General features: G+C 40.1%; 2 protein-coding genes across 2 annotated transcripts in view; both read right to left on the minus strand.

The window, feature by feature from the left end:
• Positions 1-13,810, minus strand: part of LOC104951327 (hydrocephalus-inducing protein homolog) — a 16,777-nt gene extending 2,967 nt beyond the window's left edge. The window contains exons 1-19 of the mRNA XM_010777963.1: positions 13,601-13,810; positions 13,294-13,500; positions 12,792-13,003; positions 12,515-12,697; positions 11,280-11,399; positions 11,038-11,197; positions 10,741-10,913; positions 9,243-9,441; positions 9,046-9,139; positions 8,365-8,461; positions 8,081-8,249; positions 7,816-7,895; positions 6,841-6,996; positions 6,246-6,339; positions 5,044-5,248; positions 4,668-4,900; positions 4,435-4,583; positions 3,478-3,673; positions 3,272-3,375 (exon numbers count right to left, since the gene is read on the minus strand). Coding sequence (XP_010776265.1) covers positions 3,272-3,375; positions 3,478-3,673; positions 4,435-4,583; positions 4,668-4,900; positions 5,044-5,248; positions 6,246-6,339; positions 6,841-6,996; positions 7,816-7,895; positions 8,081-8,249; positions 8,365-8,461; positions 9,046-9,139; positions 9,243-9,441; positions 10,741-10,913; positions 11,038-11,197; positions 11,280-11,399; positions 12,515-12,697; positions 12,792-13,003; positions 13,294-13,500; positions 13,601-13,810 — 3,041 coding nt within the window. The remainder of the gene's footprint in view (positions 1-3,271; positions 3,376-3,477; positions 3,674-4,434; positions 4,584-4,667; positions 4,901-5,043; positions 5,249-6,245; positions 6,340-6,840; positions 6,997-7,815; positions 7,896-8,080; positions 8,250-8,364; positions 8,462-9,045; positions 9,140-9,242; positions 9,442-10,740; positions 10,914-11,037; positions 11,198-11,279; positions 11,400-12,514; positions 12,698-12,791; positions 13,004-13,293; positions 13,501-13,600) is intronic.
• Positions 13,811-18,390: 4,580 nt separating this feature from the next.
• LOC104951343 (hydrocephalus-inducing protein homolog) overlaps positions 18,391-27,617 on the minus strand; it is a 10,735-nt gene continuing 1,508 nt past the window's right edge. The window contains exons 2-11 of the mRNA XM_010777984.1: positions 27,491-27,606; positions 22,145-22,318; positions 21,252-21,391; positions 20,941-21,015; positions 20,559-20,742; positions 20,298-20,439; positions 19,833-19,989; positions 19,660-19,753; positions 19,450-19,553; positions 18,391-18,408 (exon numbers count right to left, since the gene is read on the minus strand). Coding sequence (XP_010776286.1) covers positions 18,391-18,408; positions 19,450-19,553; positions 19,660-19,753; positions 19,833-19,989; positions 20,298-20,439; positions 20,559-20,742; positions 20,941-21,015; positions 21,252-21,391; positions 22,145-22,318; positions 27,491-27,606 — 1,204 coding nt within the window. The remainder of the gene's footprint in view (positions 18,409-19,449; positions 19,554-19,659; positions 19,754-19,832; positions 19,990-20,297; positions 20,440-20,558; positions 20,743-20,940; positions 21,016-21,251; positions 21,392-22,144; positions 22,319-27,490; positions 27,607-27,617) is intronic.

Consider the following 27,617-nt stretch of genomic DNA (forward strand, 5'->3'; position numbering starts at 1 on the left):
AGAAGTCTACATGTACTGTATGTAGAGCTCAGAAAACACGAGTTTTAGCGCAAGAACAAAAGTACGATGTAACTGTATATTACCAGGAGGAACACAATGGAGTCATATGTACGTTTATTTTTATCTTGTTATAATGATTGTAAACCAATTATTACATCACTACAGTAACTTGTTTTCAAGTAGTTTTATATCAATGTAATGTGATGTTTGTACACCTGCTGCAGTGTTGTTGGAGAATTAATTAATGAATTAACATCAAAATGTGACAAAGCGACACATTGCACAAACTCATTGCTAGGTTGGCGTGACCTGTTTGCTCAATGCAATGCACCAACAATGTTTTAAAATCATGAACACATACCAAAACGGTGGCGTTCCTTTAAGCAATGTCCCTTAGTAATAATTAATGTACTATATATTTATTGTTAGCACTTACAGGAAGACACATTAGTGTAATAGAAAAAAGGGTCTGATACCTCTGGCTTGTGCTAAAGTGTTTTTTGATGCAACTGAACGTTGAATGAATGCCAAACAGGGGGAATACTTATAGGTGAATCCAATCAAAATGTCTATGTCAGTGGACTGAAGAAGGACAACTGTAGCAGACATACGTAGTATTCTAGATCTAAATATCCCCTAGCGGCAGTGGTTCCCAACCTGAGGGGCGGTCCCCCTTGGGGGGACGCCAAAGACCTGCAGATGATTTGAGGCCAAAATCATATTTAGACTTTTTTTTTTTTACATATAATTTGTGAAGGCAATACATGATGTCCACTAAAAGCCTTGTCTCTTACATTACAATACAAAATAAAAATATTGGCTAATTAATTTTAATAAAAATTCAAAGTTTAGTATTAAAGGCATAAAAAGACAGAAATGTAATTCTTTCTTAATATAAAATGTTTCTTCTGCCCATAAATTGTCCAAAACCAGGCTTGTCTGGATAAGCGCCATTTTTAAAAACATAGTCATTGTCCATGCCGGTGTTCAGTTGGATTTATTCTGTCACAGTTGCTCCAATCAGAGGTCTCTTCCATTTGTAGATTATTTACGATTTTTTAATCTCCACATAAACACATCGGAAAAATCCGGCTTACTTTGAGCATGTGTTTAAACAGTTAGATCTTATGTGTTTCCATTCCCAGCCGTCCTTGTAATTTCTTCATAAAGCGGAATTCCAAATAAATTAATCCTGAGTCCAATAACCATCAAAGTCACTCCAATAGTGCTCCTTAATTAGACGCTTTCATGTCCTTTAACAAAATACTCACATTCATACCAGTTGTGGACAGTAGTTATAGCATTTTTGAGACTTTTAAACCATAATTAGGAAAACCGTGTTGCGCGCCCCCCCCCCCCCCTCCCCCCTTGTGTGTGTTGGGGGGGCGCAACTTCCAAAAGGAGTCATTTGGAGGGGCTCTTGGGAAAAAAGGTTGGGAACCCCTGTCCTAGTGAAAAAGTGTTGCTTGTTTGTTGGTGATAAAGCTTATACTGCTGGCTCGTGCTTGTTTTGAACCAGCCTTTAATTATGCTGCTGTAAACTTATACTGTCGGGGTACCTACACTTTTCAGCTTTCATTTTTCACATCTCATCTCCTAATTTTCTTTCTCTTGTCTTTATGAACTCATGTCCTCTCTATGGCTTGGCACCACGTCCCATAAATATATCTTACTTACTCAGCATCTGCCGTCATTCGATACTGGGTGATATAAATAGAATTTAAATAGAGTGGTTGTTTGTTGTACTGGACAATTGTATGCAGTATTATTAATAAAATGTGGTGGGAGTATATATAAAATGTATTCAATATAATGCTTAATTTTAAAACGAGACATTAGTGTTAATTTCGTTGACTAAAACTATGACGAAATATGTTCGTCAACGACCTTTTTTTCCATGACTAAACGAGACGATGACAAGACGGCACCGACGGCAGTAAACAATAACTGTAACGAAATCAACATGCAATAATATCGTTGGTGAAAAGTGACGAGACGAAAATGTAGTTTACTAAATAACAACTATGCCAAAATCTCTTTACTTTTGCTGACGAAAAATTATCAAAGATAACGTAACATCCCCCCCCCCTAATAATGGATTATGACGGAAATGTTACGACCCTGTCTGTCAAAATGACTGACAACGAAAAAGTCTAAGGCCACCACTGCTCGGGAGAAAGAAACAATGTGATATTTGGGCCCATTTTCGCTACAATGAGGCGGAGAAAAAAAGGAATGCATTGTTTTATCAGAAGGGAAGCAATGTGGTCATAACACAGCTGGTAAAAACACCACAAACCTGACCAGATACTCTCTGCAAAGCTGCGCGCGGCGGTACATTTGAATTACACCGGGCCAGCGGCACACTGTGAACTGTCAGGAAGACTCGGGTATAACGAACCTTATTTAACAGAAAGGAAAATGGCAACAACAGGGCTTGGGAGCAGTGGTCGCGTTAAACGGATATTATTGGTTTTGGCTAAACTAGTTTGACTGAAAGTTCTATATAATCTGATGACTAAAAATCATCAAATGTCAACAGTTTTTTTCATTGACAAAAGCAAACTTAAATAGTTAGTTGTCTTTGACTAAAATAAGACTAAAATGCTCAAACTTTTAGTCGACTAAAACTTGACTAAATAAAAACAGGATGAAGGTGAATAAATATGACTAAAACTAAAAAGGAAATTTAACACAGGACTAAGACTAAAACTAAATGAAAAAATAGCTGACGAAATTAACACCACTAGACATTGAGTGTATTGTAAAAATAAGGCCTCGAGATCAGCCAGAAATATAGAGGCCTTATAGGGAATAAACAGACCCTGAGTTTCTATAAATAATCAAATCAGGAGACAGTTGGTCCATCTATGGGAACCTCTTTAGGTTTCAGAAATAACCGGAGTAGTGAACTGAGTGTCTGTGGAGTCAGCAAATAAGGCAATGCAATACTGAACGCGACACCATTAGAAGGTGCTAGCAAAAGCTATTTTGAGGGGAAATTGGGGAGGAAATTCCCTCCCCCAAAATTCCAACCAATGGGACATGAGTTTGTAGAGTATAAGAGTGCATTACAACGACAGACTGGTTCCATTGCACAGCGCTCTGGATTTCTTTTGAAGACTCGGCTCATAAGTGTTTGAGTTAAAGTGCTTGTGAGGTGGTCATGATTTTCTCAACTGGCTCGGTGCAATACATTTTCCTTCAACAGTGTCTGTTGTGCACATTTATGACTGTTAGAGGAGTTTTACACATTAGGGTTGTACCTGACTTGGTAGTGCCTTCAATCTGTGAGGAGTAGATGGCGCTGCAAGTGTTGCCAGGAGCAGCTTTGAGGGTGAACACTCCATGTTTATCCAGCATGTCAATCTGTACCTACACAACACACAGAGCAACAAAGCACCTTTAGTGACGAAAATCCGCCCTTACGTCATGATTGAATCTATAATAAAATAAAAGGAATAGGCCTTTTCCCACCTGTGCTGGAACATTTCCGTCATTGAGCAGCACCAGGGGCCGGGTATGTCGCCGCCCTGCTGATACTCGTGTGAACTGCAGCCTCGGGCTCCCTCTGCTAGTCCTTAGAACCGGACGCACCACACACACACTGGGCATATTCCCCTCTCCCATTAGGTCAAACTCCAGCACCTTGCTCTTGAATGTAGGTGTCATTCTGGATCCAAAAGAGAAAAGAAATGGGTGGGCAAATTTCCAGATTTCTTAGTGGATGTTTCAGACCATACTTAACATCTGAGATTTAACAGCTTGATTAGTATCGTGTTATTAAATAGTGTTTAAATATAATGGTAACAAGTACATTATGACTATGTACTGTAGCATTTACAAGCCCCTAGGAAGTAGGGCGGTGTTAAAGCAACTATTTCAAGTGGCCGAATGTTAATACTACAACTTCAGTGTCAGTCTGTGATGCCATTTCACCCCCAAAAATATGTTTTACCATTGACTTAAATTGGAAAAATCTCTACATTCAGAGGTGATATTCAAACAACTATAAAGGAAACAAATAGACCATATAGTCATAAAAGACATATCATTTACATACTCTCTTTTCAAGACCGGGAAATGTGTCAAATTCTATACTTTCCAGACTACGTATAATGTAGGAACCCTGGCTGTGGTCAGCAATGCAATTCTAACAGCATAGAGGCACCGTTCTTTACTATTTGACAGCTTTTTGTATATTATTATTTGTTTGTCTGTCTGTTTTTCCTTTGTGTGTCATTTAGTAGCTCCGGTTTGTAGCAATATTTCAAATGTTGCTTTTTTAAATTGTCTTTCACCGTGAATTTTAGAATTATTACTTTTGATGACCTCTGATGTAACAACTGTATGCTATTGCAAAACCCAATAAACAAAGTTGAATAAAAAACAAATAGCAAAGAGAAGAAGCATACACAGTTGTAACTCATGTACCTGCTGGTTACATCCATCGTGGCCTCGAACACAGCACTGTAGAGCTGCATGGCCTGAGGTGTGAAGGTGACCACGGCGAACACGTGGGACTGTTCAGGAATGCTCAGTGTCGTAGCAGACAAATCAAAAACATCCGCTCCACGAGACGGCTGTGAGGAAATACAACGTATGTTTGACATGCTAACAACCATCTTCCACAATCATGTAAACTGCATTTATCCACAATGCCTTACCTTAGCGCCAACATATTTGATGGCCAAGCTGAGCGCACAGGGCACCTTGCTGTTGTTGGTGAGTTTGAAGCGGGCCTTGGCAGTGCGCCCGACCAGGGCTTTGTTGAAAACAAACTTGTTCTCGTCCTGGACGTAAATTCCTTCAGCATTGCAGAACTGCTCTGAGGAGAGCTGACTGCTGTTGTTACACAGATGGTGCTCCTCAAAGATGGAAGCCATGTCCAACGATATACCTGGGAAACAAACACAAAAGGACAAAAGAGAGTCAGATTAGTCAAAGGAAAAGCACTTGGTGAAGATGATAAAGCACTTGTATCCATAATATAGCACTTTTTCCTTTTGTACATTCTTAATACTATGTTCACAGAGCTCTCACCTGGCTTGCAGACCTCAGCCAGCAGTTTGTAAGGAATGCCATCAGGGTGGTCTAAGGGGTCACGGTCACTGATGTCAATAAGCAAATCCTGGTTCCAGCTGCCAAGCTGATCAGAAACACATTCCACTGTCACCACCTGCTGAGACCCTGGATTCAAGCTGCCATTACAGGGGGACACAGAGAACACCCCAATGGTGAGGCGATTCTAGAGGGACACAAAATCAGGGAGGTACAGATCAGAGTACTGGGAGAACACTGACATAATCGATTGAATGGATGGAAGGTGTCAGCTTTGTCATACGTTTCTGTTGCTCTGCTATTTGAACATGAAAATTGCATAAAAGAACATAACCAGTTGTATTATATTCTGAATAAACATTGCTAACCTGAACCTCCAAACCGTTGTTAGCATCAGAGCACTCTTTTTTTTTGTATTTATCTATCATAGAATTTGTATTATTTTGACAGGTTAGATTAACAGCGGCCCAATAACAAATGTGTTAGACAAGTTAGAGTGCTACTGTAAAACATGTTTCCCTACTCCTATATAAGAAGTAGACATAGTCAATAGTCATGTCATCTGTTGATGGGGACTTCAGCACAATGAGACACTGAATAAGCTAAGTATAACAAATGACATGCTGTAATGAAGAAGACTTGAAACTAGCAGTTGAGACAATAAGCCTAAGTTTCCTAAAGTAATACATGAAGTGAGAAGTAGTGTAACTTTCTGATAGACTTTATATAAAACCATACTTATTTTGCTGCTCACTAGAAAGAAGGCAGTTTTGAAACCATTACACATTAGCTTCACTTTTCAGAACCCGAGTTTGACATCTGGTTTTACTTTAGCAAATGTGTAAAGAACAGCAAAGAAGCTAACACTATGTGTGATCAATCAATACAACATATCATTATGACTGTTCATGGTTTTGTTTTGTTTGTTTGATTCATTTCAAAATGCATGGCCAGTCTAGATAGGAATAGGGTCAAGTGATAAAATAAGCTTTTTTGTGAAATTTGCTGTACATATAGTATATATAATATATCTTGAGAAAAAAAATCCCAAATATGTAGGAAAGATGGTAAGGACTTTTCCATGAGCCACATTTAGAAATAAATAAAGAGGACAGTCCAACAAAACAAAACCTGCATAAATAAACAGGCACTTTCATTCTTATCATTTACTTGTGATTTCTCACCTGTGTAATACTCAAGTCTCTCTGAATGGACTCACGTCTCACTTTGCTAGTGGCACCAGTGGCTCTCTCTGATTGGCTCTTCTTACCGGGACCCCTGAGATAAGTACACAGGGACACAAACCATCATTTATTTTGAACATCATTCGGAAAATTATATTGGAAAAGGACTATGAGAGTTTTTAGACATTCTGTCATCCTTCCTTCTCAGTGGGTGAATAGGCAACTTTGAATGTGTTTCACCTCCACAACTTTGGACTTCAAAGCACATTTCCTCCGGTCAAGGCAATAGAACATTTGCATGGATTGGCAACACAATAATGCTTCAATTAAACTTTTGTACATTTGTAAGGTGTATTACACTCCAATATCAGATTTGTCACAAACAGATGGTTCAATTTGTTCGTACCTCATCAATAAACACTGAGCACCTGCACTGAGCTACTACTTTTACAATTGGGTTACTTTGAAATGTGGCATTTGGCATTTGAGAGCACATCTTCAGAAAATACAGTTCCATTCCAATTGAGTTTTTCTGAAATAGTGTTAACCCTTGCGCCTCTGTGTACATGTTTCTGTGTTCGTTGTCTCGTCCTACCCTTGCTTTCCCGGTGAGGTGGCGTCTGTGATCAAGTGGCATACACTGTAACGGGTCTCAAAGGTTCCGTTGTTCTCAATGGTGAAGCTCTCACTTTTCTTGTAGCCGTAGACCAGAGGACCAAAGTTGATGTCACAGGCAGGTGTGATCTTGTACCTAAAAACCCACACAGTCATTAATAATGTGTGTTTCGGCTTAGAAATAATCACCCTTGCAGACACAATGTACTGTAGGGCAACAAATGTACTAACTGACATCAAAACTGATATCATATTGGGGCCTTTTATTTAGAAAAGATTATTACACAGCGATAAACTTTCAAAATAAAAGTTGTACACTTACAACAAGAACATCTGAATTTCTCTTCCTAACTGACATTGTTCGAAGTGCTATAAGAAGACATTGCATATCTCTAAATATTTAAGGTAAACATGTTTGAGCTTGTGTTTGTATGCAGTCACAGGTGTTCCCATACATTTGTGACTTTAATCTTTCCTTCTTTTCAATAGAAATTCTAACATATTTTCCTCGCAAATTATTATAAATCGTATGCCTTGATAATTTCAGTTAATACTTAAGTTTGTTCTTATACATTTGTTAGTTTTAGTTTTATAAAAGTCACCTTTTTAATAAAACATAATATCAGAATAATTTGTTCTAGTCAATGCAGTCTTTTGTCTGACTTGCTTATAACAATACTAAGAACAATTAATTACTAATAAATACAGCTCTGGAAAAAATAAAGAGACCACTGAAGTATTATCAGCTGGTTTTAATATGTATAGGTATGTGTTTGAGTAAAATTATTTTATTATATAAACTACTGACAACATTTCTCTGTGTTGGAATTCAACAGACACTAGAATGGAATGGCTGCCATACAGGCAGAGATTCAGATTCAAGAACAAATTGGAGTGGTCTCTAAAAATAAATCCTGAGATGTATTACTCAAAATAGAATGAATAAAGCCTTTACCTGGAGAAGACCGACTTGACTGAAATGTTGATGGTTAGTGTGGCGACGACTTCTCCATTCCCAATGTTGGGTTCAATCAACTGTAGAAGAAGAAACCCAAATCTGAGCATGAGTGAGAGACAGGAAATTGGGCACAACCCTTTTGTCTTGTACTAAAATTGTAAGGCTGTGTTCCAAAGAAAGCTATGTTACAAGATCATACTTCAATGTGTAAAGTTAACGTTCCACATCTGTAATCGTTAAGACTTCTTATTAAAGCTCTGACCTGGCAGAGCAGGATAGGCCGCTCTATCATTGAGATTTCTGTATTGGCTTTGCAGAGGATCTGCACTGTGGTGGGCTTCTCGTGGGGCATTAGAGTACCACTCCAAGGGGACAACGTGAAAATGGATTCCAGGTTTGGCTGGGGTAGGTCAGTCTGCTGAAGTGTTAACCTTGTGGAAAAAGAAGAATGCAAATAAGCAACTTTACTAGTTTCATGGTGAGATGAAATGTAGTAATATGAAACTGGGACTGATCATACACATTTAAGTAGCACATTATACTGACTTGTAGGCTGTTTCATATTTCCCTTGGTTTTTCAACCTGAGAGACATTTTGCCCTCTTCAAAAACTTTGATGGTTCCAAAGTCAAGACAGCCATCTGCTACAGAAACAAAAGCAGTAGTATAGTTTTAAAAATAATTTATATTACATTATACTTTAAAAGGATTGACTAAACCATAAAAGTGGGTAATGTACAGTAGATGCATTCTGTAACATGTTTAAATGGTAAGGAGTCCGCTTGTTCTTGTTCGTTTACATTGAAATGAAAACAATGTATTGAGCTGTGATGTACTAGATAGTTTTAATCTAGGATCCTGAGATCGACTGCTTTTGTCTTCAAGCCTCATATCTGGGGATTTGCAGTATCTTCAAAATGTTGAGGAAACATCACTTTCAGTCTTTTGATTATACCTCCCCATTTATTGAGTTTCTTTGACATTATGAGTGAGGTGAGTCTTGCCGGCTTTAGTAAAGTGTGTGTGTTAGCATGTGAATGCGCATGTAAGCAAGCTATCCTAAACAAACACTGCGGAGGTAAGCATCATTGCCATTTTGTGTTATATTATTGTATACATATTGTTTGTTCTGCTATCTTTATACCCTAAACCCTAATGTATCATATCAAGAAACACATATTAAGTTTGACCTGTACATGAAATGTTTGTAAGTTCTTCCAGTTTGTACCAGGTATGATTTCCAGAGCGACATCGTAGGCTTCAGCTGTGACCTGTATGTTTTCTGTTTGCATGACGCCTAAAATCTTCTCCACATCTGATACCTGAAACAAAACAGACAGAGCATCTTTGACATTTGAAGGGGCTTTCCTAAATTGCAAATTGAGTGTAGTTTAATTCCATACTGTATTACAAAATTAAGACTACCTCCAAACGTAGGATCTTCTTTATGTGGAGTGGCTTTTTGGCCCTGAAGTGCAAGCTCAGGAGGAAAGAGGAGTTAGCTGAGATGACGCCTTGATCCTGTGGCAAACTGAACTCATCTCCCAACTCGTCCACACCCTGCAGCTTCCAAGACACCGGCAGGGCCGTCTTATTATGCAGCGTCACACTACAGCTGTTACGCCTTGAGAGAAGGGTGGAAGAAGGTTGGTTGACAGAAAGAAAAGGGACAGAGGGATAAACAGGTTAGTTTAAGAATTATGCTGTGTCCCGATTTATGATCATTTATGAAGTGCATACATTTGTAATGTATAGTATCATTGACTAAAAATAAAAAATAAAAAAATAAAACTATAGCTAGCTAGCTGTCAACGAACTTCCACAGGAAGAGCGCCGGCCATTGAAGCACATTTCCGTAGTGACCAAACGGTGGTACTACACTTACGTTCTAGTCCGTGATGTCATTTGGGCCCAAAAATATATATTGGAAAAGGGTTGTTTATTGTAATTAAATAAACAACCCAGTATGAACACTTGTATAGCCCTTATTTGGTTTAAAAGTTGTAAAATTTGCTAAAAGCCAAATTCAGAGCTCCTTCTCTCTCCATTCATTAGACTGAGCCAAGAGTGTGATCTTGGAGGCGGGGCTCATTTGCACATGCTCTATGGGCCCAGATACGGGTACTTTTTTTAAATCAACAATTGCTCCCTTTTGGTTTCATGCGCCACTGAGAATCTCTTATAGGACTGAAGGTGTTAAAAATAGGAGTCGGGGACCCTATCGGAAAAGAGAAAAACGAAGAATAGGGCAAGATAATTGTGTAAAGAGCAAAGGATCATATAAATGATATATTACAATTTTGCCCATGGTTTAGGTGTACGGGACCCTAAGAAGTGTTCAAAAATACATAGGAGTCGGGGACCCTACCGAAGTGTTAAAAATAGGAGTCGGGGACCCTATCGGAAAAGAGAAAAACGAAGAATAGGGCAAGAAATTAGTGTAAAGAGCAACGGATCATATTTTAAACTGCACTGTATGATTCATGTACTTTTTCTTTTTTACTGTTTACTGTATTTTATTATCTTTGCTTTTTAATGACTGTTTTTAAATGCCATTTTCTGAATGTCTTTCATTTTTGTAAAGCACTTTGAATTGCCTTGTGTTGAAAGGTGCTATATAAATAAACTTGCCATGCCTTGCCTTGCCTTGAAGGGGACCAATCCTTATGTAGTTTCAATTTCTCTTTTACATTCATGCTCAAAGTGCATTATGCCATATTGCATACTGGGAGGCAATCATGCACAGAATAGCCAATGTATGTACAGAAGTATGCGTTTTGATCTTGTTTTAGTTAATGTGTTGACTTTATCATTCTGCTTCTGTCTTTGGACTGGTATCACATGTACTTTGTGAAAAATACTAAAATCAAGCTATTTTAGAAGAACACTGTGGAATCCATCCCTGAATTCTATATTGTGTTACCTGTGCAGCATAGTCCTGTTACAGTGCAAATGCTTGCTTTCCAGCTCCAGCTCTGGCCGCACGCCCCAGCAGGAGATGTTGATGATGACAGGCTCTGGATTGTCTTTGATTTGGCAAATTATACTGTCTTTCATTTGTCCAATGTTTGTTGGGTAGGCCCACACTGTCAATTCCTAGCACGAAAAAAGTAACATTTCCACAGGAACATTTCATTAATTAACAACAAAATACTCTCAATCTGACTCCTTGTGCTTTTTTTGGTAACACATTATCACTCAGGTAAGATCTGTGTGGTACCTGTTTCTGGTCAGGTTTGAGAGTCATTGTCGGGGGGTGCAGCAGATATGTGGCAGCCTGGGTGTCGTGCTGGAAACTGAACTGGACCTCAGCCTCTAGGCCTGAAGTGTTTTGAATCACTAGTCTCTCTGTGTTCTCAGGGTACCTACTTTCCTTGTATCTACACAAGCAGAGACACATTTCAATTTGTTAGCATCAATTCAAAGACGGATTCAAACACTAAGCCATTCACTACCACTCACCTGTCTCTGGTCTTTCCACAGAGTAACGGTCCAAACTCAAAGCACCCAGGTTTGATTGCGTAAGTCTTTTCGAGCCCCTTTTCCATTTGTGATACCTTCTTACTGAAAGCAAAAAGAGTCCTGGGGAAAGCACAGACGATAACTGTGAGTTCTTGCAGTCAACAATAACTTGAGTTTTTTTAACTGTATTGTAATTTATTACATCAAAGAAGTAACATTTTTCGGGTAGGTTTTCTGTTTTTCTTTTTTACTGAAAAACTACTGGTCCTATGTTCATGTACCCTGTGTGAGGATCCACAGTACTGCCTCCCTGTTTTCCCTGCGTGTCTGTCTCTCTGTGGGTGTGTGTGTCTGTCTCTCCGGCTGGGCGTTGCTGACCTACTTTTGGATTACCGCCTCTACACCTCTCCAGCTGCTGCTCATTTCACTGATTGCCACAACTCACCTGCACCTGTATAAAAGCCCGGTCATCACCTCCAGTCTTCGCCAGTTCGTCAGATATCCACTAAACGGCACCGGCTAAACTTAGCTCTTTAGTGAGGCCCTTGTGAGTTATTTGCACCTGACTAATTGTTTCTTTACCTGTTCAGATCACCCACCAACTCAACAGCCTGCCACCACCGTGTTTTCACCTCAGCTCCACACCTCTTGGCTCGCTTTCCCTGCTCCCTGGATTCTCCCTGGATTCCCCGGTCCACCTGTTCCCTTCCTCACCACCCCAACTCCAACATCTGTGCAATAAAGGTCCCTGTTTTCTGCAGTTTCTGTCTCCTGTCTCAGTGTTTGCATTGTGGGTTCAGTCTAGCAGCTCCCTGTGAGCATAACACCTTGTTACATGGGGGCGGTATTTCCCAAGAAAAAAAATGCAGATCCAGATTATTTTTACTTTTATTAACATTGCGAGACAGAGCATTTGTGCTGCATGTATGTGGCGTACCAATAAATGTGTTCCTGCCTGAGAAAATGCATGTGAGCTCAAGCCAGAAATTATATTCTTTTGTACGGGCTATTTTTTTTTTCAAATCATGACTAAAAGCCTACAAACAAACTGAAGTACAAAATAATCCCAACTGGTGAACAGCAGAGCAGCATGTCAACTCACCTCTGAATTCTGTTCTTGTGTTATTATTTATAATTAAATGTTTTTTGTGGTATCTGTAATAACCCCTCTTTTCTCTCCCTTCCCCTTTCTTTACCGTAATACTGCATTAAGTTATTAAACATTGCTGACTGACGTGTGGTCTTTGCAGATGGAGGGATAGGTGCAAATCCCCGTGCAGAGGAGCTGGTAGAGTCTCTGGGTCCCCAGCAGCTCAAAGTTGAAGGTCTGTTCAAATGTCTCTGGGGATTCTGAGTAAAACCAAATCTTCAGAACCACCTCACTGTTGGCTGGTACAACCCAGCGAAAATGTGTCAGGCTACACACACAAAAAAAAAAACAGTTAGTTAAAGAACAAACACAAAGTAAAGAAACAGAATGTGTTTTCATTCAGAGAGTCTGTGTGTATTTGCCTCTGGCTGCGTTTCAGCTCTAAGTTTCCTTGGTGTAGGTCTTGTTCGCTGCAGTCCAGTGAGTCGCGTGCAGATGTGCGAGAAATGACCGGGACCTTTGTTTTTGTCTTGGCTGAAGTTTGTCTCTTGCTCTTTTGACTCTTTTTGTCCTTTGTTACTGCACCCTCCTTAGTGCTGCCTTTGCTGCGACCTTTGGAATGTGTTGCCTCTTCCTTTAAAGTGCACCAAAAAAAAAAAGGATATTATATTCGGAATATTTATATATGTTTTAACAATAGTTTGTACTTTTGATGTATTGACTGTTATGACTTTGCATCATAAACCTGTGTGACATTATAAAGATGATTGGTAGCTTGTATTTCGTAGCAGGGAAATTCACAGCACTATTTTTTTTTTTGCTTCCTGACATAAAAGGATGTGTGTTTCGAACAAGATGGACACTTCCAAGTTGTTAAATTGTGCACTTTGTTTGTTTATTCATGTGGTGTATATGTACGGTTACCTTTACAACTGATGCATGTAAATCTTCCTCTGAGTCTTTCTTCTCCTCATCCTGTTCCTCCTGCCCTGAGGGAACCAGGAAGGTGAAACGGCTGCAGGTGACTTTACTCATAGATTGCTCTCTGCTTTTGGGAAAAGGAACCACAGAGAAAGTGGCGGGGGGAGGGATGGGTGGGCCGCTGGGTCCCAACCCCAGATCATCCAAAACCTTACCATTCAAAAGGAGAAAGGAAATAAAACCATTAGGAAAAGTAATAAACTATTAAAAAGAAGCTGTAACTTATACTATAACAGAAAGAGAAAACTACCTGGACCAGCTGAGGCAGGGTGCTGCCTTTGAGCAGCTCAGTGGCACTCGGAGAGTCTTTCCCCGTTACATTCAGCACGATGTGAGGGATGATTTCCTGTGGGGACACCTTGTCTGCTTCAGCTGGTGCAGCTATTTGACTCAGTATCGGAGACATAATCTTGCTGTGGGCCTTCTTGTTCTTCCTGCCAACAGGGGTCTGTGCACACATGGGGGAAAGAGTGATCAGGTGTCCCGCAATTTGACATAATGTCCCATATTTGATTGATAGATGCCCCTCTACAACTTGGCTTTTAACCAATGGGTCTGTAGAAAGGAAGAGAGAGGTTTATACGATACGATATACTTTATTGTCACCGTAAGTAAATTAGTTTTGGACTCTGTTACGTGCCAGGCAGGCTTTACTTGTTTTGTTTTCCTTCCCTCCTGCTCTTTTCTCTCCTCCCTGTTTTTCTCTACAGCTAATCAGCAGCTGATCAGTACCTGCCTGGGCACCTGAGACTCACGGCTGATTGGCTCCTCTCACCCTCTGCTGGCCCCTATCAGCAGCCAGGGCCGGTCATAAAGGAGGCACCTAGGAAGCCTTCTCTCTCTCTCACCCTGGGTCTGCTGCTGACTGAAGAGCCTCTGTATGAGTGTTTGTTAAGTTGCTGATTTCTACTGTGGACCCTGTTTTCTGACCTTTGTGAATGTGTGTGTGGTGGGAGGTGGAGGAGTTAGGTAAGTTTGGGGTACCCTTTACATCTCATCACGTAGGTAACATACAGTAGGTAACGCACTAGGTTAGTGGATTGTTGCCACCCCTGTATTTTGCTTTGTCCAATTATTAGTAGTTCAGATAGTGAGGGTTTTTGTTTGAGTTTTGGTTTCAGAGGATATATTTAGAGATAGGCCTGGTTTTGTTATATTTATTGATTTTGTTTGGCAAAATCTCCTTTGTCTCCTCCTCCTCCTTTACATTACATTACATTGCATTTAGCTGACGCTTTTATCCAAAGCGACTTACAATAAGTGCATTCGACCAGGAAGATACAAACTTGAAGAAAACAGAATCATATAAGTACATCAGGTTTCATAGAGCCAAACATTTCAAGTGCTACTCAACTGGCTTTAGATAAGCCAGTCCTTTATTAGTATATAAGTGCTTTGTTAATAGTTCTATCACTCGAAGTGGAGTCGAAAGAGATGAGTTTTCAGTCTGCGCCGGAAGATGTGCAAGCTATCTGCTGTCCTGATTTCATTGGGGACCCCAATGAAATCAGGACAGCAGATAGCTTGCACATCTTCCGGCGCAGACTGAAAACTCATCTCTTTCGACTCCACTTCGAGTGATAGAACTATTAACANGTGTGCCTTGGCAGTCTCAGGATCAGACGAGATCTCTCTCCCCCCGTCTGTGTGCGAGGGGCGGGGCAGTTTACACACATGCGCTGCTACATGCAGCAACACACTGCGGAGATGGCGGAGAGAACGCGCTCCGAGGTGTGGTTAAACTTTACCCGTCTCGATGTGAACAAAGCTCGTTGCCAAAGGTGCAATAAGAGTTTAGCATGTAAGGGCGGTAACACGAGCAATTTGTTTAAACATTTAGCAAAAGCGCACCACATTCAGACGGAGAAATGCACCGGGTTCGACTGTCTTTCTAGTAGCTCTGTAGCCCCATCCACGAGTAACTTTTCCACGTCAGGTATGTTATGTTTATTGTCTACCTCAATCTTCCTCCAGAAGAACCGTTGCAGCATACCTGTCTGCCCCACCTGTGTTGCTCTGTACCACTGTATTTTTGCAGTAAATACTTGTTTTTTGTTTGTTTTTTACAGTTCTGTAAGTTCACATTATTTACAATTTGTTTAGTTAATTTACCTTTTTTTTTTTTTAAAAGAACCGATAAGAGTACCGTTAAAGGACCGGATCGATAAGCGTTATCGATAAAAGTAGTAGTAACGTTAAAGCCTTAACGATACCCATCCCTAATTTTAGGTTATCTTTTCAGTACAGGATAATAAGAGCTAGGAGGCTTACCTTGAAAATGTAATTTGTTCTCTCTGATATCTGTATTTATAGTCTAATGATATTTAATATTAAGTAGGCCAACTGTATGTGTGTGATTGGATCTCAGAGTGCAGACACTGCAGAGATGAAGAGGCTGAAAGAAGAAAAAGAGTTGAAGAAAAATAAAAAGGTGGGAGAGCGAGATAATAAAGTGTCTGGTGGGAAGGAGGTCAGTATACACCACCTTCAGTGATTTAACTGTATACTGTACATCTCAACCAGATTCCACACAATCACATACACTGTTTGCCAATCGGTTAGTATTTCAATATTCTATTCCATTTTTTTCTCCAGTCGACCCTGATGGATGTTCCTCTGATGTCTAAAGAGACGCTGGTGGATGCAAAAGAGCAACCTCAGCTAAATGAAGGTGCCAGCAAATGTAAGGAATCCAGAATAGTTTAAGCTCACAGCTTACTTACAAGGCTTACACTTTTATAAACAAACACGAAAGCTCTCTAAACACAAGATTGACTCCTGATATCCTGTTGTCTAACTAATTAATAACCATAAGTTGAGGATATCTTTTATCATCAATGTCCAGCCTCGCTGAAACAGTATCCTGCTTATTACACAGCTATTTACAAAATACAAAAACTGCCGAATTGACTCACAATTTTGATGTCAAAAAATTACATTAAGACAATTATTGGGGAAATAATCGTATTGCTTTCGCTAAGGAAAAATAACTGCAAAGCAACGGCTAGATCTGCGGCGGCAGGAACATAACTCAAAATGACGGCAGCAGTGATCTAGGATTTGTATTCACATAATTTTTTTGCTTTAAGTCTTTAATCACTAAGTTTGCCCAAACCTTGTTCCCTTTAGTATTTACTTCCTGTATATCCTCTTCTTCTGATTTCTCTGTTATCCAGCTTTCTATCTCTTTTAACCTCTTTCCTATTCCGTGTTTTTACTGGAGACAGTTTAGTCATCAAGGAATCAAAGGTTTTGTGCTCTCCATAAATATAATAAGGAATTTGGAAAAGTGTTTCATGGTGTTATCTGATGTTAAACTGATCGGACTTCTTTCTGCAGATTGATATGGCTGCACATCGTCCTAAATTCAAAGCAGCTTTATAAAAGTGTGCTATAAAGAAATAACAAACCTCTGGATATCAAGTATTCAACCAAGCTGCGTAATAATGAGTGATAACTGCTTCCGTACAGCAATAAGGGCATCCAGATAGATACACAAAATAACACACGTAGTTTAGGAATGTATTCTAATTAAGATTGTTCACAACATAGCCTATAGCCCATTCCACTTATAGCCAAGATCATAATAACTAAGTATTGTGTGTGTTATCATATCTATGTATTATAATTGATCCTCTTTCCTAATACTAGTGCCTCAAAGTAAAGAGGCTGATCCTTCACCTAAGAAGACAGAAGAAGCCAAGCGATTACAAGCAGAGAGTCCTAAACCTGTGGACAAGCCAAAGGGAGATACAGTGAGTTTATTACTTTCTTTTAAGATAATCATAGAAATAATGGGCAGAACTGGAAGAAGTATTTAGATCTTATACTTAAAGAAAATGCCCTAAACATTTGTAAATGTTGTTTAATTTTTAGCAATACCCTTGCTATTTTTACAATCCTCCCTATCCAGTCTGTAGAGGATGAGCTGCAGTCTCAGTTCAGTGCGTATGAGAAGATCCAGGAGCAGGTGGAGCACATCCTGCAGCACTGGGACCGAGCCCAGAGCTTGTTGCTGCTCCCGCTCCCCACTGAAGAAGCCCCCCTGTCGTCAGAGGACACCGCAGCAGAGAAACATGTGAGTTTGCTGACTGTCGATTTAGATTTGTCTATTACAGTATGCTTCAATACAGACATATGTATTTGTGTATGCTGACCCAGAAGTTCGCATCAGAAGGGCTCGACTAAAAGCATAAGGATTTTCTTTGTATTTCCAAATACTGCAGACATTTTTTTTTGCTCTTTGGCAAACTCACAATGATTCCAGTTCATCGGCTTACCACTCTGAAATAGAGAGATTTGTGGAATCGTGTGATTTTAACCATCTTGTGCTGAATGTGAAGGAGATGGTGTGGGACCCAAAGGCAGTGGGCGACCTTAGGCCGGTGGTTATCCACCATGAACCCATAGCTCCTACAAGTACCTTGGTGTCCATATAGATAGTACACTCAGCTGGAGGGTGCATGTTGAAGGTCTGTGCTCTAGACTTCAACAGCGGTTGTATTTCTTGCGTAGACTCTGGGCTTTCGGAGTCGAGCAGAGGTTCATGTTACTGTTTTATCATGCAGTGTTGGAGAGCATCATAAGGTATGGTATCACTGCCTGGTATGGTAACTTGACAGTGCAGTCAAAGTCACAGATCGTTCGCCTGGTACAGACTGCTTTGAAAATGATGGAGGTCAAAAAACATCCATCTCTCCAAAACATATATGAGCAGTCCATTATTAGACAGGCACAAAACGTACAACCCAAAATTCCAGCTCCTACCTTCTGGTAGAAGATTCAGGGATCCCAAGAGCAGGCTGAACAGCAATAAGCACTCATTCCTGCCTATGTCCATTAAGCTTCTTAACACTCACATGTGATGTAATATACTTTTAAATGTTGGCCATGAGGGTTGTGCAATAGGTCACCATTGTCAGTCGGTGCGTCTGCGTAATTTGTTGTGCAAACAGTGCATGAGTGATGATATGTGTATGTATTTTAATTTTTATTATGTTTGTATATGTACATGTATACGGAACTGCAGGACAGAGTCTGTTACGTCACCACTAAGATCTACAGTAACACACAACAACCAAGACATGAGGGAGTCAGCGTAAATGTTAACAAAATGTTTATTCCTTTTACAACCAAGAATAGTGACCACAAATGCTCTTTAAGTGAGGAGGAGGAGGAGGAGGAGGAGGAGGACCCAAGTTCCCATCAGCAAAAACTTGTGGGTTTGCTATCCTTGCTCCAAAATGGTGGAATGAGCTCCCCAATGAAATCAGGACAGCAGAAAGCTTACACATCTTCCGGCGCAGACTGAAAACTCATCTCTTTCGACTCCACTTAGAGCGATAGAACTATTAACGAAGCACTTATATACTAATAAAGGACTGGCTTATCTAAAGCCAGTTGAGTAGCACTTGAAATGTTTGGCTCTATGAAACCTGATGTACTTATATGATTCTGTTTTCTTCAAGTTTGTATCTTCCTGGTCGAATGCACTTATTGTAAGTCGCTTTGGATAAAAGCGTCAGCTAAATGCAATGTAATGTAATGTACTTATTACTGCAAGAGCAGGTGGTAAGGACCTCAGACAACTTCAATTTAAAACAGGCTATATGGACAAGTGCCATCAGTTTTAGGCTTGATTGAATAACATTAATTAAGAAATATCGTTCTTAATGTGATACCAAGTCCATCTGAGACNTTCAACCACACCTCGGAGGAGCGCTTTCTCTCCGCCATCTCCGCCGTGTGTGTGTGTTGCTGCATGTAGCAGAAACACAGACAGGAGAGACAGATCTCTCGTCTGGATTGGAAAGATCGAAAATGCATCATAGACGCATTTTGTAGTCTTATTGCATATTACAAACGGAGTTGGCGACACTAAAACTGCAATATAATATTTATGTAGCAATAATACATATGACATATCTTTTTTAAATGTCTCCAGTATTGATAAAAAGACTGATAATGTTGGAGCTTAACGGTACCACGGTCTTTAATAATTCCGCCACGGGCCCGTTTAATACCGGGGCTCGGTACCCATCCCTACAGTAGCTAGAATAGGATACAGTGTGGGTTGAATTTACTGAGAAGGAAACCTACCTTTTCTCTGTCCACCTTGTCTGCGGGTTGGGGAGACTCTGTGTTTAATGCTTTGGTTTCTTCTGTCTGCTTTTGTAAATCATCCGCCTCTTTGCTTTGATGCACTGTAGTAGAGAAAAGGACCATATTTCAGCGATACCAGATTGCAGATATTGAACAATAAAAGTATCTAGCATTAAACAAAAAGGTATTCTGTGCAGTGGCTTTCACCTTCATTTAGATGATGTTGCTCTTTTGCATCAACCAGGGATTCTTTTGAGTTGTTACTGGGAGACATTGTGTTCCCATTCAACCCATCTGTTGACTGGAGAGGAAATAAAACAAATAATTCAAGCAATCAGCGACTGGTATTTTATATGATTATATTGAATATGTATACAGACCTGCTTTCCCTCCAGCAGGCTCTTCTTCCTCGACGTTTCTTTAACATCCTTCTTTCCACCCTTTTTGCTCTTCTTCTTCAACTCTTCTTCTCTCAACCTTTTCATCTCCTCCTGTTGCCTCTGTTCTTCCTCCTCCTTCAGTATATGCTCCAGCTCCCTTACACACAGGCACAAAAAGACACGTTTATGGTATGATTATGACTATTTAGTAAAAGCTGCGTCTAAAACGGGTCCTTAACAGTTAAATAATTGTGAGCTAGACTCGAGAGGGGGCATGGAAACTGGAGGAGATTCTTAAGATGAAGGAATGATTCTTGAGATCTTATTTCCTGCAATATTTCAAAACTTCATGAAAATATCATATTGCTTTTTGTCGAGGGGGCCCGTGCCATGACATTTTCCAGCTCTGATTACTTAAATACGTCATGACTGCACCAGTCTATGTGTTGGGCTGTCTTCCAGTACCTGACTTTCTGCTGTCTGCGGTTCTCTATGTGGTGCCGGGCAATTTGCTCCTTGTCTTCCTCTGGCAGAGCATCATACTCCTCCTCATCCAGCTCCTGCAGCCACTGCTCCTTCCTGTCAGATATCTCTTTCTGCAGAGCCTCTGAAGGACACACACAGACACTTCCACATATATTCTATATTGCCACAAACCGTTCTAAATAGAACATATTTACACAATAACTCTCTGTTCTCTGCAAAATCATTTGGGACTTTTTTTACCCTCAGTTTCTCTCTGTGCTCTCTCCCGTGCCTGCAGGGCAGTGTAGGAGTCCGACAGGTTGACTGTGTAGATGTGTTTGCGGTTATTGAGAGCCTTCAGAACAGCCTGCAGCGTGTTGGCTGCTGACTGAGTGTATACAGACTCCAGGCCGTCCATTACGATGCCACGGTGACAGTCGCTCAGCTGTTATCACCACAGCAGGCCCAGCAGCAACGACAATGAGAAGACAAAGAGAACAAACATGAGATTACACAAGGCAAATACAAATAAAACCCTGCCTGTTTTAGCTATAACACACAATACATACCTGATATGTTCAGAAATAGCTGTGAGCTATTTTGTATATGTTTATGTATCATGTTTTAAAAACAGTCAACTTACCTGAAATCTTTCTGCAAGGACATCAACCAGTAGCTGTTCAGGCAGGAGATTGCAGAGTGTGGTCACATCTCCCCCCTGAAACAAAACCACACCAAATATTTCATTGAATTAAATTTAAACAAAGTATTTACAATGGTACAGTATACAGTATAATACTTTTGTACCTGAAGTTAAAATAGCTTAGTTTAATTCCTTCAATTTACAGAGGAAAACATTTTCACACTTATTTTAAAATGACCAAACCAGGACTACATCAGTTAAAGGTAACATAAGTAACACCAGAACAAAGCAGAGCATTTAATAAAATGTACCAGACAAAGGGCAAAGTGGGTGTTTTCAGTCTCCTGAGGAGCGTTGGATTCATTTTGACTGCAGCTGTCCTCGCTGTTTTCCGCAGTATCAAGTGAAGCTGGAGCTGACTGTGGATCTGGGACAGAGGCTAGAAGATGTGCTGCAGACAGAAGCAAAGGCAGATGTAAATATTTAGTTTCACTGTTATTTGGCAATCTAGACAGAAGGCTATGCTCTTCTGCAGAAGTGTCCTGTGTGACTATAAAGGATTTGTAATGATTACAATCACAATGCTGATAAGTGCATGCACGTCTTTTACTGTTGATCCTGAGCCATCATGTGAAGCGCTTTGTGATTCAATGCTTTGTTTAAGGACATTGGCAGTATGGAAACATAGGCTGCCATCACAAGCCACTTATCTATAATAGGAATAATTAATAACTACATTTGTAGATCTTGTATAAAATGCAGCTCAACATTGAAAAGCTCTTTCAAGCAGTTTATAAAGATGTGGGGGCCTTTTTTTTACTATGCAAACAAAAATGCATTCCCGGAAATCGTGTACTTAGATCCCATTTTCTTGTTTACATTTGTTATTAATTTCTTTGTATTTAGACGTAAAGGGTGATGTTTTTATGTTTTTAATGTGAAGTATGACAAAGCTGGCTGTTTCTGTTATTTTCTCCAAACCGCTTATCATTGCTGTTGTCAATTAACAGAGTTCATATAAACAAAAAAACAAATAAATAGATACATAAGTAAATAAAAACAAACAGCAGCTACAAGTGTTTTACATTGTAATCTTGAAATACCTGCCTGAACTAACTCGAGACTACTGCAATTTCATAAAACAAATACATAATGATAAAAAATGCATTGGTTTTTCACTGCCTGCACTATCTACTCTTCTTACCAGCCTCCTCGGCCTTCTTCTCAGCATACTCTTCAGCAGCTTGATCGTAGAGTCGTCTTGCGGTCAGGCTAACAGGAGAGGTGCCGTTCAGGAGCATCGCTGTCACCACGGCATCAACACTCAGGCTCGCCCCTCCGTAGTGACGGGCCAGAGCAGCCACTGTGCTGTCCCGACCTGAAGAAGGGAAACGGGACACACACACATCACTTTAAGATGTACAGAGCATAGACAGCACGGTGTATATGGCAAATATTTGTGTTTATTGAGTATGGTGAATAATGATTTGCTTTTCTAAGATGACACAACCTACCTGCAAAGCTGTAACACTTAACTATCCCTCTGTCGTGTATTGTGCCATTTGATAAAATGAGGGTAACGATAGACCCCCACTAAATTAAACTTCTCCATATTTGCGGTAGACTGATATTAACGGGAGCTAAGGTAGTTCCTTGTCACATGACAAGTGGTACTAGCTGCTGTTTTCCAAAAGCTGGAATAGCTTTAACTTTGTGTTCGGCTGTCGCTGCCAGAAAAATAGCCGCTTGGGAGCGACGGCGTCTTTCTCGCATTTAAACGCACCTTCTGCACATTGACATTGAACAATAGGAATAATGAGCACGCCCCTTAAAGATGGGCTCAGAACAGTCTCATAATACACACATGCACACAGAAGGATTCCCACTTGTATTTCATGATCCGCAAAAGGATTCACACTTGTATTTCCGGATCCACACTTGTGTTTTTCAATGCACACACAAATGTGTTCCGTTTCATATACATGTAAATAAAATCCAAACGCATAAAAAAGTTTTACATATGTATTTTTTATCCACACACATTTGTTTTCCGTTTAAATCCCCTGAACCTGCAAACACAAACCGCTTTCTGTGCACGGATCGCTGTGCATTCGTGTGTGGGTTTTTTGAGACTCCCCTGACGCTCACCCGATTCGTACTTGTAATTTCTCATCTATAGCCAATCAGATGTCTCCTCCAGTCTAAGCCAATCACATGAGCGCGCCCCCACGAGGGTATGATTTCTTGCGTTCATTACACTTCATGTACGCATTTTGCGCAGTCCGGTCAGCTCTCTAAACAGAGGGCGGAGCATCAGGTGATCATGCAGAGCTGCGTGTCTCCAGCGCAGTCTATATGGCGCTGCGTGTCTCCATCAGACTCAGCAGCTGATCTGATCTCTCTCTCGCGTCCGGTTACACTTCACTCGCGTTTATGTCCATATCGATCAGATCCAGCTCTCCTGATCGGCCTTTATAGAGAGCACCGATCAAACTATTAAGAGTGAATATCGGCCGATAATGACCGGCGGGGCTCCCCCCCGTTGACAGTTCACTGTCTAGCACTGGCCTCGTAGTGCACTGATCGATTAGGCTAAGCTAACCTGTAGCTGCTCCCTCCACACTCACAACAACTTAATAATACAGACATAAATAAAGCAGCTCTGTATTCGCCATACAGGAAACACACATTTAAAACGGTTTTGCCTGCCGTTTTTGTGTAGACACAAGCATTCATCAAGGGTTCAGAAAGTGGCGCTGTACCATAATAATATAAAGGCTTGTATTTGCGTGCATTTCCTGTACTGAGAGTGGAGGTGTCCTGAGATTAGCACCTGCAGGCAGGCTCCATGGACCTGTCAGCTCCGGACTGCGCAAAATGCGTACATGAAGTGCTACGTCATGAACGCAAGAAATCTACCCTCGTGGGGGCGCGCTCATGTGATTGGCTTAGAATTGAGGAGACATCTGATTGGCTATAGATAGAAAAAATTACAAGTACGAATCGGCTGACCGTCAGGGGAGTCTCAAAAAACCCACACACGAATGCACAGCGATCCATGCACAGAAAGCGGTTTGTGTTTGCAGGTTCAGAGGTTTTAAACGGAAAACAAATATGTGTGGATCAAAAATACACATTTAAAACTTTTTTCTGTATTTGGATTGTATTTACATGTATATACATGTAAATACAATCCAAATACAGAAAAAAGTTTTAAATGTGTATTTTTGATCCACACATATTTGTTTTCCGTTTAAAACCTCTGAACCTGCAAACACANAGAGAGAAGAGGGAGAAGGAGAGAGAGAGAAGAGGGAGAAGGAGAGAGAAGAGGGAGAGAGAGAGAGAGAGAGAGACAGAGAGAGGGAGAGAGAGAGAGAGACAGAGACAGAGACAGAGAGAGAGAGAGAGAAGGAGGGAGAGCGAGAAAGAGAGATAGGGAGAGAGAGAAGAGGGAGAAGGAGAGAGAGAGAAGAGGGAGAAGGAGAGAGAAGAGGGAGAGAGAGAGAGATAGGGAGAGAGAGAGACACAGAGACAGAGAGAGACAGAGACAGAGAGAGAGAGAGAGAGAGAGAGAGGGAGAAAGAGAGAGAGAGAAGAGGGAGAAGGAGAGAGATAGGGAGAGAGAGGGACACAGAGACAGAGAGAGACAGAGACAGAGACAGAGACAGAGACAGAGAGAGAGAGAGAGAGAGAGAGAGAGAGAGAGAGAGAGAGTTTAGCAAAGGTACATTAATACACTCAGCGTATTCAAAGGAGTCAAGACTGTCTGGTGGTTTATACACCTAATTAATTACCACGTTAAGGTCAAGCGCAGTTCAGTTGCTCCCTAGTTACTCTTTCATTTGTCCTCAAACTTTCCTAATTGATAAATAAATGAGCAAGAGGGTCAATCAAACAGCAAGTGTATAATTGTATTATAGTAGATAACATTAGAACAACACAAAATGAACACATGAAACAGACCGGCCCCCTTCGAACTCATTGGACCCGACCGTTGGATCATTTTCCGTATCTTTTAGCTCTTCAAAACACAACTAGAATAAGATCCGGTCAGGTCTGCCGTCAGAGAATCTAACGAGGACAAAAAGAGGAACGAATATACAGTAGGTACAGTAAATACAAAAATATGTGTGAAAGAGGAAAATGATACGAAAGATGAAGTCTTATAGACGTGCTTGTCTTTGACTTTATTCTTATATTTCTCCTTTGCTTCATCTCATAACTGTTTCCAATGAAAAAAATATTTTTTATTTGGACTATTTGTGAGTGTGTTTAACGTTAAGTCATTTTCAGGGTGATTTATGAATGATGGAAAACATTGAAAACCATCTTAATATGAATGTAAATTAACATCCTTTTTTTTACTTTCCTTGCAATCATGGTGCTGTGAGATGCAGAAGATTATAGTTTTTATAATTATCTACAGCATTACGTTAATTTCTTCCCACTGCAAGACAAACAGCAGTATCCATTTTGGATGAGAAATGTATCATCATTCTGGATTCTTGCATTTATAACGTTAACGCAACGCAATATAGTTATTATTCTGTGTGTGGCTGACCCCTAAGACCGTGGTGTGTGTGTGAGAGTCAGTGTGTTCTCATTTGGAAGTCCACACGAGTCTTCTTCACATCGCTCCCTGACCTCATAACGTTTTCTATCCAGGTTAAGGAAAACAAGTAAGTAAGTAAAATGTATTTATTAAGCGCTTTTCACAGACATAGGCCGTTTCTCAATCTCGAGGATTCTGGCTTCCAAGCCAATATTTCAAGGATGCTACGTCATCGAGTGCCGCCGAAGGACTGTTCCAATCTCCAGCATACTTGGAATTCCACCGAAGCCGCGTCCTTGGTTTGGGGGTAATTTCGAGGCTGCACATGGGTAGACTTCGCGTCCTTCAAATCCCCACAATGCTTTGCGCACGGACCAATTTCCCCAAATCTGTGGCGGAAAATGTAAGGCGGGGCCTCTCATATGACACATCTGCACACTTGCTAGCCTGTTCCACTCTTCGTTTTCCGAATGCCAGGAAGGATTCTTGCCTAGCTTCTGAAGGAAGTGACTCGGAAGACATGTGCTACCAAGCAAGCGTCCTCGCGATTGAGAAATGGCCACAGTCTCAAAGTGCTTGACAAAACATCATAGGAGTCATAAAAGAATAAATGAGCACACAAGCCACGTGTTAAGAAGTTCTAAAAACACAATACAAACATAGAATAAAATAAAGCACACAGGTTACCCAAACAGGAATGTCTTTAAATATTACCATTTGAGTGTGTGTACACTTTTTTAACGAAGAGGGACAAGAGTCCAGGGTTAGTTAGATTTGACGCTAATTTTTTACGCTTAATTACGCATAATTATTAATTGTTGACATATTAAATCTATTAAGGAAAAGATTAGCTCAGGCCGGATTATATATATATGATGGATATGTCATTATATATATAGTATGTATCATGGGTCAGGTATATTCCGTGTATGCATGTCATATATGAATAGTATCATGATATATATGTCCATCCATATATCCATGTATACTGTCATGTATTATGTTATAATCGTGCCTCCTCACTCTCCGCCCTTTTTCATATGTACTGTATCATAGTATGTATATGGTCCATATGGTGATATAATATAAGGGTGATGTACTATGTCATATGTATATATATCATATATATTATCATTCTACCTCATCTCTGTATATGTATACATGCTGACTATCGAGATAATATCCGGTCATATATCCTTATTATATTGTATGTTATGGTCATGTATATGTATATCGATCACTATTGGATATGGTCATATATTGTATGGTGCATATGTATCGTATATGTATATATCAATTATATATATATGTATGTATATGTATATGATGATATATATAGTATATTATATATATATATGATTGTATGTATATGTATATATATATTGTATATTAATATATATATATATGTATATATATATATGATACTGATGCTGCGGTATGGAGATGAGCCGCATGTATATATATGTTATTATATGTATATGTATTATATATGTATATGTGTATATATATATATATGTATATGTTATACGTCATATATATATATTACTATATGTATATGTTATATATGTGATTTATATGTCATATATGTATTTACTATGATATATTATGGTATATATTATATATATATATATATATATATATGATGTATATATATGCTATATGTATATATGTATATGTATATTATATATGTATGATGTATTATGTCATGTCACCCCGTTGTTTCATAAATCAGTCGGTGGTTGAACACGTCAAGAGGGTGAATTTTCACTCTCCGGACATTAAAAGTTGTCTGCCATATGGAGTTGATGCGCAGCTCCCTCCCTCCTTCTCACGTCGGGACTCCCTCCGGAAAAGTGGTTTGGGTTTGGGTGTGGGGGGGGGGGTGTCTTGTAATAGTCTTCGTCTTTGTGAGTCCTTATGATTTTATTTGAGATGGAAGATACAGAAAAATATATTTAGTAGCATATTTAGTGGCGGGGGAGACCCAGATTGTACAGTCAGATGGAGACAGCGGTGCATTGAGCGGATTCCGAGGGCCGAGGCGGTGCTCGCCAGTCGGCACCGGAGGATTGGATACCTTGCGAGGACGGGAGTGCCAGGGCGACTGACACCTGGAGAAAAT

This window comes from Notothenia coriiceps, unplaced genomic scaffold, assembly GCF_000735185.1.
Source record: "Notothenia coriiceps isolate Sejong01 unplaced genomic scaffold, NC01 NC01_scaffold00000339, whole genome shotgun sequence".
In the NCBI taxonomy this organism is placed as follows: domain Eukaryota; kingdom Metazoa; phylum Chordata; class Actinopteri; order Perciformes; family Nototheniidae; genus Notothenia; species Notothenia coriiceps.